This window comes from Notolepis coatsorum (genome assembly GCF_963971535.1).
Source record: "Notolepis coatsorum genome assembly, chromosome: 8".
NCBI lineage: Eukaryota > Metazoa > Chordata > Actinopteri > Aulopiformes > Paralepididae > Notolepis > Notolepis coatsorum.
Window position 1 is genome coordinate 137,244,745 of NC_140172.1, and position 16,288 is coordinate 137,261,032.

The window sequence follows — 16,288 nt, forward strand, 5'->3', positions numbered from 1 at the left end:
TCTGATGAGATGCGCTGTTTGACGGATTTGAGAAATTGAATGAGCCGTTGACGTCACATGAATGAATGAGGATAAAGAAATAAAACTTCATTCAAAATAAGGAATATTCTAAACACGGGTCTCTCGTTCATTAATGTATAAACAATGAATTTATCCCATCTGGCACAGTGGCACAGTGGCCCAGCGGTAGTGCTCAAGCCTGCCAACCTTGCGACCCGGGTTCAAATTCCGGTGTTTCCAATATGATTTTTTTGAATATAATATTAATGATTATACGCCAAAGTAGCCTGGTTTTAAGTTAAAATATTATAAATCTACATGCATTGAGGATGTCATTCTTTATATAGCTCTCAACGTGCACCAAATTGAATTATTCCTATATTGCAAAAAAGAGGAGACGACTAGGGTCTTGAACCCCGGTCGTCCGTGTGAAAGTCAAAAGAACAACGCGTTAGACCACATTGGAGATAAGTTAAAGATTGACTATACATCAATCAATGGGCAAGAGGGCCGTATCGTAATTCTGTATAACAGTTAACTAATTCTTTTCGCTAGCAAGATCTCATTTGATTATTCAATCCAGCAGGCAAGTTTAAAGAAATATAATCTGATTGATTGAGGTAATGAGGGACTTAGAATTAGCCTATAGATAACGCATTTAACTTGTCGGCGAGGCGATTGAGCCGTATTGCAATCTGTCAATAAAGTCTTAAATCAATTAATCAATCAATGCCGTTGAGAATCAGGGTCTCTGCCATCGATACGTGCTGGCTTTTCACCTAAAACGGCCGCGCGCATTTAGCCTGACTCGCAAGTCTGGCTTGAGTTAACGAGACTGAATCCACCTTTGTGAAACAGGAAAATCCCGGCTTCGAACATCGGGTTAACTGAAGCTGGATAATGGACATCTTGATCGACTTAGTTGAACCACGTACATGAAACAGGGCCCAGGTTGCTCAACGAACAATAACACTATGCAACAACCATCAAAAGCACTCACAGCACACACATCCACATGCACACACTCACTTTAAACAAACAACTCACTGCAGCACCCACTCTACACATCTTTAGAACACCTAAACACACTTTATATTTATTGGCCCAAGAGCGAGAGCGCCTTTGTAAAGGAGACAGGCTTTTCCAATTGGAGGAAAGCAATGGAGAAATTACGGGACCATGAGAAATCTCGCATTCATTCAGATGCGAGTAAAAAATGTGCAGCGCTGAAAAGTAAGCCAATTAATGCACTGGTTTCCGAAACGATTGCAAAAAAAACAAATGACAGCGAGGTAAATGCTAGAGCTGCAGTTCAGCTGCATACGATTCCTCGGGCGCCAGGGGCTTCCACTGAGGGGTGATGCAAATAGGGATGGGGTGTTATGGCAGCTGATGATGGAAAGAGTGCGCACCGAGTCTGATCCCGAGTTGAAGAATTGGCTCCAAAAGAGAGACAACTGGATGTCCAACAACATCCAAAACGAAATCTTACAGCTGTTTGCCCATGATATTCAGTGACAAATTAGAGGCAAAGCATCCTTTGGCTTGAGCGCTGACGGAACCAAGTTCCAACGTGCCTGCCTGTGCGTGATGTAATGCTTAACTAGCCTATACAAAAACCTAGGGGTCCGCAAAGACGACTTCAAACTTGAAATGGTAACAAAAGATGAGGTACTCAAAAAACTGAGCGCCCTCCAACCTAACAAGGCCACTGGCCATGACCATATCCCCTCCAAATTCCTCAGAGACTCAGCAGCCGCCATCACCCCAGTCATCACACACATAATACACCTCTCCATAAAACAGGGACACGTCCCCAAAGACTTCAAAATTGTGAGAGTGACCCCCCTGCACAAAAAAGGCAGCAATTAGACCCAGGCAACTACCGCCCTGTTTCTATTCTTACCTCAAGTTCAAGTTCAAGTTCTTTAATAGTTGTCATACAGAAGTACAGAATACTTTCATACAAAATGCTTCTTACTGTTACGCTCCAGAGACTGTGCTAGACAAGATAGTATATAATAACATAATATAGCATGAATTTAGAAGAAGAAAATGAGGTCACAGTTGTTCGGTATAGACATATGTACAATGTTCTGAGTTACCATATAATATACAATACACAACTATGCAGTGTACTAATGTACAGTACTATCTAGTGCAAAGCAGAAATGGGATGAGGTACAATTTTAGGTACAATTTACAGTAAGGTGTACGAGTTGTAGTGCAATCCTTCATCCATAAATATAAAGTGTGGGGAGTGGGTGCTACAGTGTGTTTGTTTAAAGTGGGTGTGTGCTATAAAGTGTGTGTAGTGGGTGCTACAGTGTGTTTGTTTAAAGTGAGTGTGTGCGTGTGGATGTGTGTGCTATGTGTGTTTGGTGGTTGTTGTTGTGTAGTGTTCATTCATTGTTCGTTTAGCAGCCTGATGGCCTGGGGATAGAAGCTACTTCTGAGTCTTTCTGTGCTCGCCTTGAGACTCCTGTATCGCTTGCCTGACGGCAGCAGTTCAAAGAGGCAGTTGTTCGGGTGGCTCGAGTCCTTAATAATTCTCTTAGCCTTCCCCTTGCAACGCTTGTAGTAAATGTTCTGGAGGGTGGGGAGCCCCCCTCCAATTGTGCGTTCGGCTGAACGTGTCACTCTTTGTAGTCTGCTTTGGTCTTTTGCAGTGCTATTCCCAAACCAGGAGGTGATGTTGCCGGTCAAGATGCTCTCTATTGTACATGAGTAGAAGTTCTTAAGGATCTTCTGGCTGACTTGGAACTTCCTTAGGCGCCTGAGGAAGTAGAGGCGTTGTCGTGCCTTCTTCACCACACTGTTAATGTGTATGGTCCATTTCAAGTCCTCGGATATGTGGGCTCCGAGGTACTTGAAGCTGTTGACTCTCTCAACCGGTGCCCCGTCGATGCTGAGGGGGCTGTAGTCCTTGACCCCCGACCTCCTGAAGTCCACAATCATCTCCTTTGTTTTGCTGACGTTCAGGGAGAGGCTGTTTTCCTGGCACCATCCCGCCAGGACCTTGACCTCTTCCAGGTAGGCCCTCTCGTCGTTGGCAGAGATCAGGCCCACCACCACTGTGTCGTCAGCAAATTTGACGATTGTATTGCTACTCCGCTGAGCCACACAGTCGTGTGTGTACAGGGAGTAGAGGAGGGGACTCAGAACACAGCCCTGGGGGGCCCCTATGTTGAGGGTGATGGATGAGGAGGTGCAGTTGCCTGCTCTCACCACCTGGGGTCTGCCAGTCAGGAAGTCCAAGACCCACTGGCAGAGGTCATAGCCCAAGCCCAGGTCCCTGAGCTTGGCTATGAGTATGGAGGGGACTATGGTATTGAATGCCGAGCTGTAGTCGATGAATAGCATTCTCACATGCCATCTCGAAAGTCATCATCATAATTTTATAGTCAGCGAATGGATCGCAGCAAATAGAGTAAGCAGAAAAAAGGGTTTAAGAACCAAAGAAATGTGTTCTATTTTTAGTTTGAGCTGTATTTTCTTTTCTCCATTTGGCTGTATAGAATATCTATTTACAGTTTAGTAATGTTGATTATATTTACTTCTTGATAACAGACTGCACACTAGTCATTTTGTTCATTGTGTTGCCTGGACTTTGTTCTTCAATAAAATTCATATTTGGTTACCGGGTTTTCTGTGACTGAACCCTCATTTGCTCAATCTGTTTTATGTTGCACCCTGATACCTTGGTCCACCTGGGGGCGTAACATTATTCACTTTTCATGTAATTCACTTCAGATAGTAACAATACATAAAAAGTCTCAACTCTTGTTTAAGATATTGTTTAGATGCAAGAAAACATGCTTAATCCCATTTGGAAGGGTAATGCTGCAAGTTCAGTTTTCTCATATTAATTTGAGGTACAGTGTGGAGAACTTTGGTCATAGCAGGTGTAAGACTTAAATTGAAGCTTATAAATGTGGGAAGTGTTTCATATCCATGTGAGGCAGCAACATGTATAATAAAATACTTGAAACAATTTGTCAGGCAGACAGAAGTTTTTTTGTCTTTTGAGGTATTCTGAGGGTTATATTTGACAATAGAAAGGTAGTAAGCCAGAGAGTATTATTCTGGTACTTTCCCCTGTGTCAGGATACACCATGCAAAGGTTCAGACTTATCTGACCATTTATGCAGTTGCAGTACCAATATTTGCAATTACATAATTTAGCCAGAAGCTTTTCCCAAAAAATTGTTTTTTTGGCCCCTGAGGCCAAACGGGGATGAGTTGGGGGTGGTCATTATCAACTGATGGCCCAATGTATAGGATAACAGGAAATGATACTGAAAAAAAGGTAGCAAAAAACATCCTGAGGGGTGGAACTGGCTCTCGGCCTACTAGTGCTCCCTATTGCTTTGGTTGCTCTCACTGAACTGGCCCTAGTTCATAAGGTATGCGATACTGCCACCTGTCAGGATTCAATTGTCATTGCAGGTCCCAGGCACACCCACAAAGGCCTGCGTGAGTGTTTAGAATAAGAAAATATAAAAAAAAGGAAAAAGGAACGAAAAACAAGATATCTCGTTATTGGCGATCAAGCATTGGCTCTCAGAAACGAGATATCTTGTTATTGGTGCTCAATGAGTTAAGAGGAAAAGAGGCTAGATCAGTGAAAAAAACGTATATCTTTTTTTCTCACAAATTAAAATCAAACATCTCAAGTTGACGCCAGCAATGACAGAAAATTATAATAAATAGGAAACACTGGGGCTCCCCTATACCAAGAAACTCCTGAAAACGTACAGGATTTACCGAACCTGCATTATAACATCTCCACAATGCACATAAATGAGACAGGTACTGCATTTTCCTTACATTTCTGACTTACAATATTGAAATTTAAATGGAACTATTTAAGATAAAGTTAAAGTTAAATAAAGTTTGAAAATGCAACTACATTTTTGTCAGTAAGCTACTTATGTATATATATATATATATATATTTTTTTATAAAGAAACGCCCACTTGCGGTCATAAGCAGTATGCACCAATTAAACTTTTTAGGCTGATGATTTGTTACATTCCTACAAGATATATATATTTAGATGTTTAGACATGTTTCACTCAAATAAAACTATAATCATTATTATTATTTATTTTTTGAAACTTTTTATTATACACGAAAAACATTTCAGAAACAGAATAAATCCAGCTACTGTATATGGTGAGTTGGGGATTATTACATGTATAATATGACAGTAATCAGTAAAAATAAATAAAAAGATTAGATTGTTTTAGTGCAAAGCTGTGTGAATGTGAAATTATAGACTAAATGTCATCTATCATAATTCATAATTTCACAAAACAAAACAATGGTTGTAGATGGTAATCATTACACAATTCACATTATAGTCTGTAAATAAAAAGAATTGGACATTTGTTTGCAATTCTTCATAAAAAAATTAATAAAAAATTGTCTGTTTTATCTCTGTCTGGCATTCCTTTGTTTAGTTCTAGTTGTCTAGTTCTAGTTTGTTTCTCAGTGTGTGTGTGTGTGTGTGTGTGTGTGTGTGTGTGTGTCTCTCTCTCTCTCTCTCTCTCTCTCACTCTCTCCCCCCCTGTTCTTGTTGTCTCGGTTATTCGATCATGTCAGCTTCGATACTGTCGTCTTCCTCCACGTCCACTTTGATCACTTTGCCGATCATCTTCTCCATGTCCTCTGGAGCGATGCCATTCGGCTCGGCCACCTTCACAGCAAGCATGTCCCAGGTCAGCGCCGAATCCTTAGTGATGGCCATCTTAGCCACCACCGACTTGCCCAGCTGAAGAATTGAAGAGGGGGGGGGGGGGGGGGGGGGACGGACAAATTCCAGACATTAAGAACAAATTCAAACAAAATAATTTGACGCTGACTTTTTTGACTTGCTAGAAAGAATGTTTGCATCGCAGGAACTTCCCCCTGGAACTACAGTAGGGACATTTTTAGGACCAGGGTATAAACTGAAGTCCTGGGACTCGGGAGATTATTTTACCCCTCAAACTCTGTGTGTGTAGGACTTTTCCAAAGTCCAGGAATTTTGGGGGGTGGTGCTTGCAGGCACCATTCGCAGCATTAAAGGCTATGCATTAATAACATTTTCCCACATTGAGTGCAGAGGCAAGCACCACAACGTCCAATCCCCACCCACCAGCTTTCCCACCCCTAACACTGCCAATTGTGTTAGTATGAACGACCAGCCAAGCTGGTAGCAACGCAGAGAGCTGGGCTCGAACCCAGCATCTCCTGCGTTAGTGGCGAGTGCCTTGCCCACTGCGCCAATTAGCCACCCTACCAAGACACTTTTCTGATAGCCTAGCCCAAACCCTAACCCTAGCCTTAACCACACTGTTACCTTAAACTAATCATAATAACCCTAACTTTCTATCTAAACCATAACTTAAAACAAATCATCATCATAGGATTGCTGTTTGTATCAAGGTAAGTGCATGGGTGGCTTAGTCTAGTGGTGAGAGCACTCATCTGCGACCACACAATCATTGTTAGTTCGACTCCTGGTCGCACATGTTTCCGCTGATACAAAATGTAAAGATTACTTGTACAATAAGTAAATATATTACGTATGGCTATAACGTACATTATGTACCTTTTTTCTTTCTTCCTGTGGTCGAGTAGTACTATTTTCTGATGATACCTACGTTTGTAGCCTAAGTATTTAATCAGACATTTAAACGTGACATTTAACGTCCATTTCGCCATATCATCTGCCTTCAACCAGGAAATGTGAACATGGAATGCATATTAAGCTGATATATCTAGTGATATGCACAAAAGTGTTTTTTTTCCTGCAGCAAATCTTAGTTACAATTAGATTGTATGAACTAAGCAGGTGTAGGTCAAGTATTTAAAGATCGTTATTACTGACAACACGGGCAATGACACAACAAGCCCCACATGCATATTAAAAAACTGATAAACTAGTGATATATGCACAAAAGCGATATTTGTTCCTCTTGGTTACAAACAATTAGATTGAACTAAGCAGGTGAAATGTTTGCAGCTCAAGTATTTAAAAATCATACATTACCTTTCAAACACTACTTTTGAATGAATGAATGAATGAATGAATGAATGAAAACTTTATTTAACAGATTGCAGAATGGGTACAATACAGTACGGCTCAATACATACAATTGTTAAGGGGATGCAGACCTGAGAAAGACGTTTGTCTTGTTTCCATCAGGGTCCCCCATTTTCAATTCATATAGACATATATGACATACATGACATACAGATAGTCAGTACTGCTACATCTATACATTTATGACATACCAGATTTGCAAATACAGTACTGTTTGTGATACAGAAGGAGTCAAGAAAAGGGAGTATATACATTTGACGTAGAAACTGTACATTGGAGGAGGTTGGGTGGGGGGGGTTGGGTACATTGGGATATTGACAACCATACTGGGTAATTTACATTGGAGGTGGTTGGGGGGGGGGGGGGGGGGGCGGGGGGCACACAGTTGTATTTAGAAAAATAAATATAAAGCAATAACAATGTAAAGAAAATTATATATATATACAAATATATTACAAATATAATAAAAAAATGAATAATAAAGTATTGATTATATCAATGTGGTCTGTGTCTCTAATTATCATATTGACTCATCAGTCTAGTCTCGAGTTCACGAGATCTTCCCTCACTCAACTAAGCCATTCTGATTTCACTCTTTTGCTGACGTGAATAAGGCACTGATTTGCATATCACCGCCCCTGGTTGTAGTCACCTCCACCGCCCACAATCAACCATTATTTAGTGCAGACACCAGAGACCACAAGGGAAGTGCAGTGAGTTAGCCTAACCTAAAAAGTATGAGCAACACGGGCAAGAAATGTGCTGTTCCTGGCTGCCAAGCTGCTAATATGTCTTTGCACACTTTTCCTAATGATGTCGTGCTCCACAAGCAATAGGCCAAGTTAGTTTTTGGATTTTTGCAAAGATGAGGGACTTTATGCTGCCGTGATTTCCTGGCTGTTGCTAAAGAAGAAGGGAGCTAGCCTGTACCAAGTCTTTGAGACAGAAAGAAAGCATCGAATCAGTAAGTACATACAGTACGTCGTAATTAGTTAATTAGCAGTAGGACCTCGTTCATTCATCAGTTTGTGTATTACGGTACTCTTCCGTGTGTGTGCCAAGACAGTCTAACGTTAGTGCAAGCACAGTGTGTGCATGTGTGTGTGTGTGTGTGTGTGTGTGTGTGTGTGTGTGTATGTTAGACGGAGTGAGAGAGCAAGCTAGCTTAGCTAACGTTATCTTAGCTCTGTGCTTCATTGTATATATGTAGACCTACTTGTGTGTATTGCGAATGAATGATTATGTTCCTTGTGTGTGTTTGGGGGGGGTTATCTTAGCTCTGTTTATTGCGCCAAGAAAATCTAACGTTAGTACAAGCACTGTGTGTGTGTGTGTGTGTGTGTGTGTGTGTGTGTGTGTGTGTGTGTGTGTGTGTGTGTGTGTGTGTGTGTGTGTGTGTGTGTGTGTGTGTGTGTGTGTGTGTGTGTGTGTGTGTGTGTGTGTGTGAGTTAGACTGAGTGAGAGAGCAATTTTATTCTTTCTTCCTGTCATTTTTCTCTATACCCAAAATGGTATGGCATGGGTACCTGCTTCGGTGTCATCCCTTTGTGGATTGTATTGTATTCGAAAACCTATGCTTGAGCCATATTTGATTGTGTATTAGGTTCACTTTGACGTTAGTAGAGTAGTGTGGGCGGAGCTACAGGTGGGGGTCTGTCACTCAAATCACATTCCGAGGCTGGGCGGAGCCAGGCCAGAACAGCTTGAAATCTTGAAATAGAAAAATGCTGTTTTTGAGTACTTGATTAGAAATATAAAACAATGAATTTTTTTAAAGAAACCTTACAGATGTGTTCCATAGACTCACAAGAATTGTGTAAAGTTGCCCAAATAGTGCAAGGAATAGCAAGACATGGGACCTTTAATACAATTAAATACAATTTACCAGGAATCTTTAAAAAAGAATGTAAGTTATATTTAGGTGTTTTGAACCTCCATGTGAAATCTGGTGCAAATACACTTTTTCCTCAGTGACAGTCATTTATTTGGATATTGTTCTGGGCTTTTTTAGCAGACAATGTGAAAATACATACATTTTGGTGTTGCCTTCATATTTGGACCAGTATCTCCCGGTAATTTATTCCCCACACAAAGAAACCTCCATCATATAGCTCTATCCTCAACATCCATAACAAGTTCCAATTTATACCTCTTTGTCTTTTTGCCATTTTATTATAAAACCAGGGACAAGTGCCTCCCTATATCCTCCATTGCACAACCAGCGCAAGTCTGTCTGACGGCCCGATCTGCAGAGCACACTAAACTATTGCGAAACAATAGGAATTTTCTATTGGTTCTCCCAGCCCACTTGACCATTTCAGCTACTTTGATGAACATTGTTATAGAGTTGTGCCCTTCTTGATGACTTGTCGTACAGAACTTGTAAGTCGCTTTGGATAAAAGTGTCAGCTAAATGACTAAATGTAAATGTAAATGTAATGTCTAGCATTTCTATTGGTTATTTCAAGATTATATACCTTACTTAAGTTCCATGCACTGCTACTCGGCCTACAGTCAGTGATTGGGGTGAGAGGTGTCCTTGACAATACTGCGTGCGTTCCTCAGACCGTTTGTGTTGGACATCCTCAATGTGACTAAATGTAAACATAAACTACTTGAAATGTAACTGACTAAAAAGTGGCCTTGAAGCTGAACCAACCTTATCATGGCAAGTCTTCTCACAGGGTAGCATGAATTTGGTAGGGGCTCCAAAGGCCCTCTCCACCAGTCTGATGGCTCGCACCAGCTCTGCCAGCTCTGAGGGCTCCAGGGATGCCTCGTGGTCATTTCCCTTCCAAGACTTGTCCAAGGTCACATGGCGTTCTACAACCTTTGCCCCCATCGCCACAGCAGCCACAGTGATGTAGATTCCCCGCTCATGTCCGGAATATCCGATGGGAATGTCAGGGAATTCCTTATGGTATTCCTGTAGAAGGAGGGCAAAAAGAGTCACATTTCGGTCACTATTGAATGGGAATTAGAAATAACATAATTTGAACATTATATATATGATATTGTTATTTTTTTTGCATTCCATGAGGAATATCATGTAACAACCTTACTGCCCATCACTGGAAGGATTGGCCAAGTGGTTGAATTATAGGAGCACAGAAGTTGTAGACAGTGTTTCCTTTTATTTTTCACTGGTCAAAATATGCAATAAACAGAATGGTTTCCAAAAAGACGAAAAAATAAAAAAAAATTACAAGAATTCAATGAGAAACAGATACAAGGCTCATCAAAACACAAGGCAACTTACGTCTCAAACATGACAATGACAAACAATGATCACCACAAAACAGGTCAGGACATGGTTATAAACCAAATGTGCTGTTATTCTTTAATTAAAATTTTGTTTTTAGATTTGGGGTATTATCCCTGAAAACTCAACATAAGATAGATAGATAGATAGATAGATAGATAGATAGATAGATAGATAGATAGATAGATAGATAGATAGATAGATAGATAGATAGATAGATAGATAGATAGATAGATAGATAGATAGATAGATAGATAGATAGATAGATAGATAGATAGATAGATAGATAGATAGATAGATAGATAGATAGATAGATAGATAGATAGATAGATAGATAGATAGATAGATAGATAGATAGATAGATAGATAGATAGATAGATAGATAGATAGATAGATAGATAGATAGATAGATAGATAGATAGATAGATAGATAGATAGATAGATAGATAGATAGATAGATAGATAGATAGATAGATAGATAGATAGATAGATAGATAGATAGATAGATAGATAGATAGATAGATAGATAGATAGATAGATAGATAGATAGATAGAAACTTTATTTATTTATTTTGTCAAGGATAGGAACGAAAAAGGCGCAATGACTTATTTACATCGTTGTCCTTGGATGTCAAGGATGCTTGAAAACAATCTGGTTTAGCTTTTGCATTTCAACGCAAAAGTAGGATAATTTCAACATATGAGACAGCTGAAATGCAACAACGCATCGGTAACGGATTCTTTCATTCCAATGAATGAATACATTTCTGTCGGAGAGTAACAACACATTCAGAGTAACTGCCCAGTTTATTAGTCTTTAAATTCTATTCAATTCTATTGTATTGTATTCTATATTCTACTCACCGCAATAACTTTGAGGTTGACATGTTCAGGTTCCAGCGGGTAGGTGCTGGTACACTGCAGGATGGTGAAGTTTTGGTTGTGCTGCTTCACCGTCTTGTAAACCCGACGCATGGTCTCCATCGACTGCATCCCGCTGGACACCACCATGGGACGGCCTGCAGATACAGTAAGACAGGGTTTGCCAAAGACTCAGCCACTACCCATATATGGGCCATAAAATAATGGGCCTAATAATTGAGGTAAAGTGATCTTCAAGTTTACTGGATGAACCACTAATGGCTTCCACGTCACTGCAACGTAACTTTTTATAGAATATTGTAGGCTAGAAAGTAAGAGGCTTGAAGCTGACGTTTTACCAGATTAGCCTGAATAATAACTTTCAACTCCAAGATGTGGGTGAAGAGAGTAGTTATGTTGTAAGTAGGACTGTCAATATTAACGTATACTAACTATTAACGTATTTTTCTTTTTTGGATTCATTTGAAAACCTTAATGCATTACCCTTTTTATATTCAGAGTTAATCATATTGTTTACACTGTTTATTTTTCTCATATTTTATATTCAGATCGAATTCTATATTTATGTCTTTGTACTATTACCATGCCCATACCAGTACCTCCCCTACCTCCTCCCCCATGCTGATATGACGCCCGAAGGGGATCAATAAAGGAATATCTTATCTTATCTTAGTACCTTATCCCCCAGTGTAACGGAGGTACCGCATGTCTATCCACAGTCACGATGGACTGTGATTGATTGATTGATTGAAAACTTTATTAACAGATTGCAGAATGGGTAGAGTACAGTACAGCTCAATACATACAATTGTTAAGGGGATACAGACCAGAGAAAGACTTTCGTCTTGTTTACATCAGGGTCCCCCATTTTCAATTCATCATAATGTATAGTGAAGTGGCTGTGGACGTTAAGCGGTACTGCAAGTAAACTCACTCCCCAGAGGCATCCAGACCCATTACCAAGAGGTGAGTTCACCTCTTGGTATAGTGGTCTGCAATGTCGCCCGCGGCGCGGGAGACCGGGGTTCAACTCCCACTCAGGGCATGTCAAATAAGACCGGTTACACCAGCTTCCCACTTTCCCATGCCTGTGGGGAAGTGTACACCTGTCAGGGGCATCAGACACGCTGAGCATAAGAAAGCCACACCTCATCACGCTACAATAATAATTATCAATAGATTAGGTCAGACCTTTCTTAGCAGTTTTGTCCAGATAGGGAAAGTTGTTTGCATCGCAGGAAGCCACTTTGAAAAAAGGCACATTCAACTCATGAAGGAACTCCACGGCCATCTATGGGAAACACATTTAAATATAAAAATAATATGAACATTCATATAAAATAATAATAATAATGCATTTTATTTAAAGGCGCCTTTCTGAGCACCCAAGGTCACCGTACAGGGTTAAAAACAAATACAATTTCACAGTAAAAACACAGTATTACAGAGTTACATAGTTACATAGGGGAGCAGTTGTAATAAACTTTAAATGAAAGTGAGTATGCCAGAATGAACAGAGGTGTTTTGAGACGGGAAACAAAGGTGGGGAGGTTATCTATTTCACGGATTTCTTGTGGTAGGGAATTCCAGAGGCGGGGGGCACAGCGGGAGAAGGCTCTGGATCCCATGGTAGTCAGACAGGAAGGGGGAGTGACAAGTTGGAAGGAAGAGGAGGATCTGAGTGACCGAGAGGGAGTGTAGGACTGGATAAATTCCGTGAGATAAGGAGGGGCTAGGTTATGGAGGGCCTTGAAAGTGAGTAGTAATACTTTGTAGTCAGTGCGTGACTTGACAGGCAGCCAGAGAAGTTGGTGGAGAACAGGAGTGATGTGGTTGGTGGAGGGAGTTCTGGTGATAATTCGGGCGGCTGAGTTTTGGACCAGTTGGAGTTTATAGAGGTACTTGTGTGGGAGACCAATGAGGAGGGAGTTACAGTAATCCAGACGGGATGTGACCAGGGCGTGAACAAGAATAGCGGTGCTGGTGGGTGTAAGTGAGGGACGGAGACGATTAATCAAATCAAATCAAATCAAATTTATTTATAAGGCCCGACAACACACATTAATGTCCCCATGGGCCGTACAGGTCTTCTTTAAACAAGTCAAGAATAAAACATAACAATAAGTCAAGAACAGAACAAGAACACCATAAGGTCCAAACATTTTTAGATGAATGCAAAAAATTTAAATAAAAAAATAAAGAATGCAAGCACTCCCAGACATACCCCACGCGAAGGTAAGGAAAAACTCACTAAAACCTACCAATAGGGAAAAAAGCTCCACAGGCAGTGTGGAGGAGAGAAACCTTAGAAGGGCCATTCAAGGGGGGATCTCCCTTCTTAGATGTTGGTGATAGTAGTGTTGCAGACGGACAGTTGGTAAGCATGCACTCATGTGTGTAGTGAAACACAGATGAGTGCATGCAATAGCAACTGGACATTTTGAAAGATTAAAGATAAAGCAAATAGCGATAGCAACTGAACATTTTGAAAGATTAAAGATAGAGCTGATAGCGGATCTATTTGAGGCACAGGGGCGGCGGCACCTAATGTTGCATAGGTGGAAGTAAGCGGACCGTGTGATGTTATTTATGTGGGATTTGAATGACAGTGTGCTATCGAGGATAACTAATTGACATGCAGTATTGACAAATTATTTAAACTTCTTGGTGAAAAAATTAGATTTTAGACTAGACAGCATATGCCTGTCTAAATAAAGAAAGGAAATATTTATTTTACATAAAGTATTTTAAATGCTCAAGTATTCCCACCTCAAATTCAAAGATGAGTTAAAATGACATTTTTGAAAAGGATCTATACTTTTGAACCAATCAAGTGATTAATTTACCTCATCCATTCCTGAAGCCGTGAAGAAAATCCCTATCTCGTGGGCGTATTTCTGCAGCTCTCTGTACTGCTGGTGGCTGAACTCTAAATAACGCTTGTGTTCCCCATAGGTCTTCCCCCAGGAGTGTCTGGAGTTGTAGGGCCGCTCCAAAGCGCGCTTGTTGAACTTGCACTCCAGTTCACTTTTCTGAAATTTGGCACAATCAGCTCCACAGTCCTGTGTGAGGCGAGTAGATGAGAAACGTTAGAGCAGTGGAGAAAGACAAGAGTCAAGGGGTAGAGTGACAATGACTGAATTCATGTTGATATCAGCCCAAACATAATATTTACAATATATTACATACATGGAATAAATTCATCTATATACTACCTTTGCCATCTTGATCATTTTCTTAGCAATCTCGATGTCACCCTGATGATTTTGTCCAATTTCAGCAATGACGAAGCATGGGTTGGAGCCCCCGATCATTCTACCAGGACACAGTTCAAACTGCAGAGGCATTTTGGTGTAATGTGGTGAATGAATAAGTGATGATACAGAAAGTAAATAGCAAGAATATTACGAGTCTAGAATCTACCAAAAAGGCGATAAAAAAGAGCAATTTAAAGATGGCCAAATGCTTGAAGGAAATGATACAGGTGAAAGGGGCTTGAATGATGTTAGCCGCCAACCTTTATAGTGGACAGGAGTTCTGCCGACCTAGCCAGTCCATCCAGTTTCACCCAAAACCAGGCACGTTGGAACTTTAAATTGGCAGGGGGTGCGGCCTTTCTGAGATTTTTTTTTCAGTGTGTTGCCGTACCATACAGTGATGGATGATGAAATAATGTTTTGTATTATGGCTGTGTAGAATTGTACCATTAAGTTCTTCCTAACCTTGTATTTCTTGAGTTGTCTCAGATGAAATAGTCTTTGATTGGCTGTTTTGAGTAGATGAGTGGTGTGATGGTCCCAGTTTAGTTTATTGCTGATCCTGTTCCTAGGTATTTGAATGTGTCTGTGGCTGAAATGGGTTGATTGTTGATGAGCATGGGTGTTTTAGTTGGTGTGGTTTTCCTAAAGTCAATGATGAGTTCAACAGACTTTGTTTTGAAATAAGTTATTTCTAATGACCCTTTAACTTAAAATGACGTGAGACGTGAGGCAAACGAGAACAACATAATAATTGTTTTATTTTGGCTTTTCAAGCCTGAAGAAATAAAAACAAACAAACCTCACTTGAACTTCTGAATACCTTACTTGGCTCCATCTCCAAGTCTGTATGACAAATTTCTATATATGGGTTAGCTTCAATGTTAGATTGAATGCATCTCCTACAATGACTCTGTCGCGCCAAAATTAAGACGTTACACAGCTGATACCAATTGTATTATCAATGCACGGCTAATTAAGTGTTTTAAATTACATCAGTCCGCGACCCGATGGTTGGGGACCTCTGCTCCGTTATGCACAAGTTTATAGACTTTCGGAGTGCGTATATTATTCAATGACTGCCAGCCAGCTTTTGCTCGACGGAGAAATACAATTTCAATTGTGACGAGAGAAGATCATCTCCCGATTCTGACACAATTGAATACAAACGGTTCCAAAGATATTAATGTTTTGCAGCAAATGTTCACCCTGCAATAGATTTTGGTGCGTCTATGAACACTATGAATTGAAAATGGGTGACCCTGATGTAAACAAGACAAACGTCTTTCTCTGGTCTGCATCCCCTTAATTGTGTGTATTGAGCCATACTGTATCCCATTCTGCAATCTGTTAAATAAAGTTTTCATTCATTCATTCTCATCTCCTCTCTCATCTGTGCGTCTCCTCTCCGACACCCGAGACAGGGAGCACTGTCAGCCAGTGGCCACTCCCCTCAGACGCAACTGTAGTATTTCACACAGCGAGGAAAATAATACAGTCGGGCAATCTAACAAGAATTAACGTATTTACAAGTGTGTCAGTGTAATGGTGAAGTCAAGTGCTTTGAGCAGGATAAACTTGTAACTTATATTATATTATGTTACAGTATATAAAAATACCGTTTTTACTTTTGTGCAGTAACTGAAGCTGCCACTAAAGGGGGTGCTGCCGCTCCCCCCGCACCCCCTGTTCCAACGTGCCTGCCCAAAACTACATTTATCCAGATTACTGGCAGCGAATGTACCTCATGCCTATCGGCACCACCAAGAATGCAGTGAATGCATGCAGTACATG

The 16,288-nt window shown here is 40.5% G+C and overlaps 1 protein-coding gene across 1 annotated transcript; it reads right to left on the reverse strand.

Annotated features, from left to right (window-relative positions):
* Positions 1 to 5,485: 5,485 nt before the first annotated feature.
* On the reverse strand, positions 5,486 to 14,748 carry LOC311233200 (N-acetylneuraminate-9-phosphate synthase-like). Its single transcript, XM_084320128.1, has 6 exons — positions 14,453 to 14,748; positions 14,084 to 14,299; positions 12,429 to 12,528; positions 11,220 to 11,374; positions 9,753 to 10,019; positions 5,486 to 5,776 (listed from the first exon to the last, which is right to left on the reverse strand). The coding sequence occupies exons 1-6, from the start codon at positions 14,582 to 14,584 to the stop codon at positions 5,591 to 5,593; spliced, it is 1,056 nt and encodes a 351-aa protein (XP_084176254.1). The 5' UTR covers positions 14,585 to 14,748; the 3' UTR covers positions 5,486 to 5,590.
* Between the last annotated feature and the right edge of the window lie 1,540 nt (positions 14,749 to 16,288).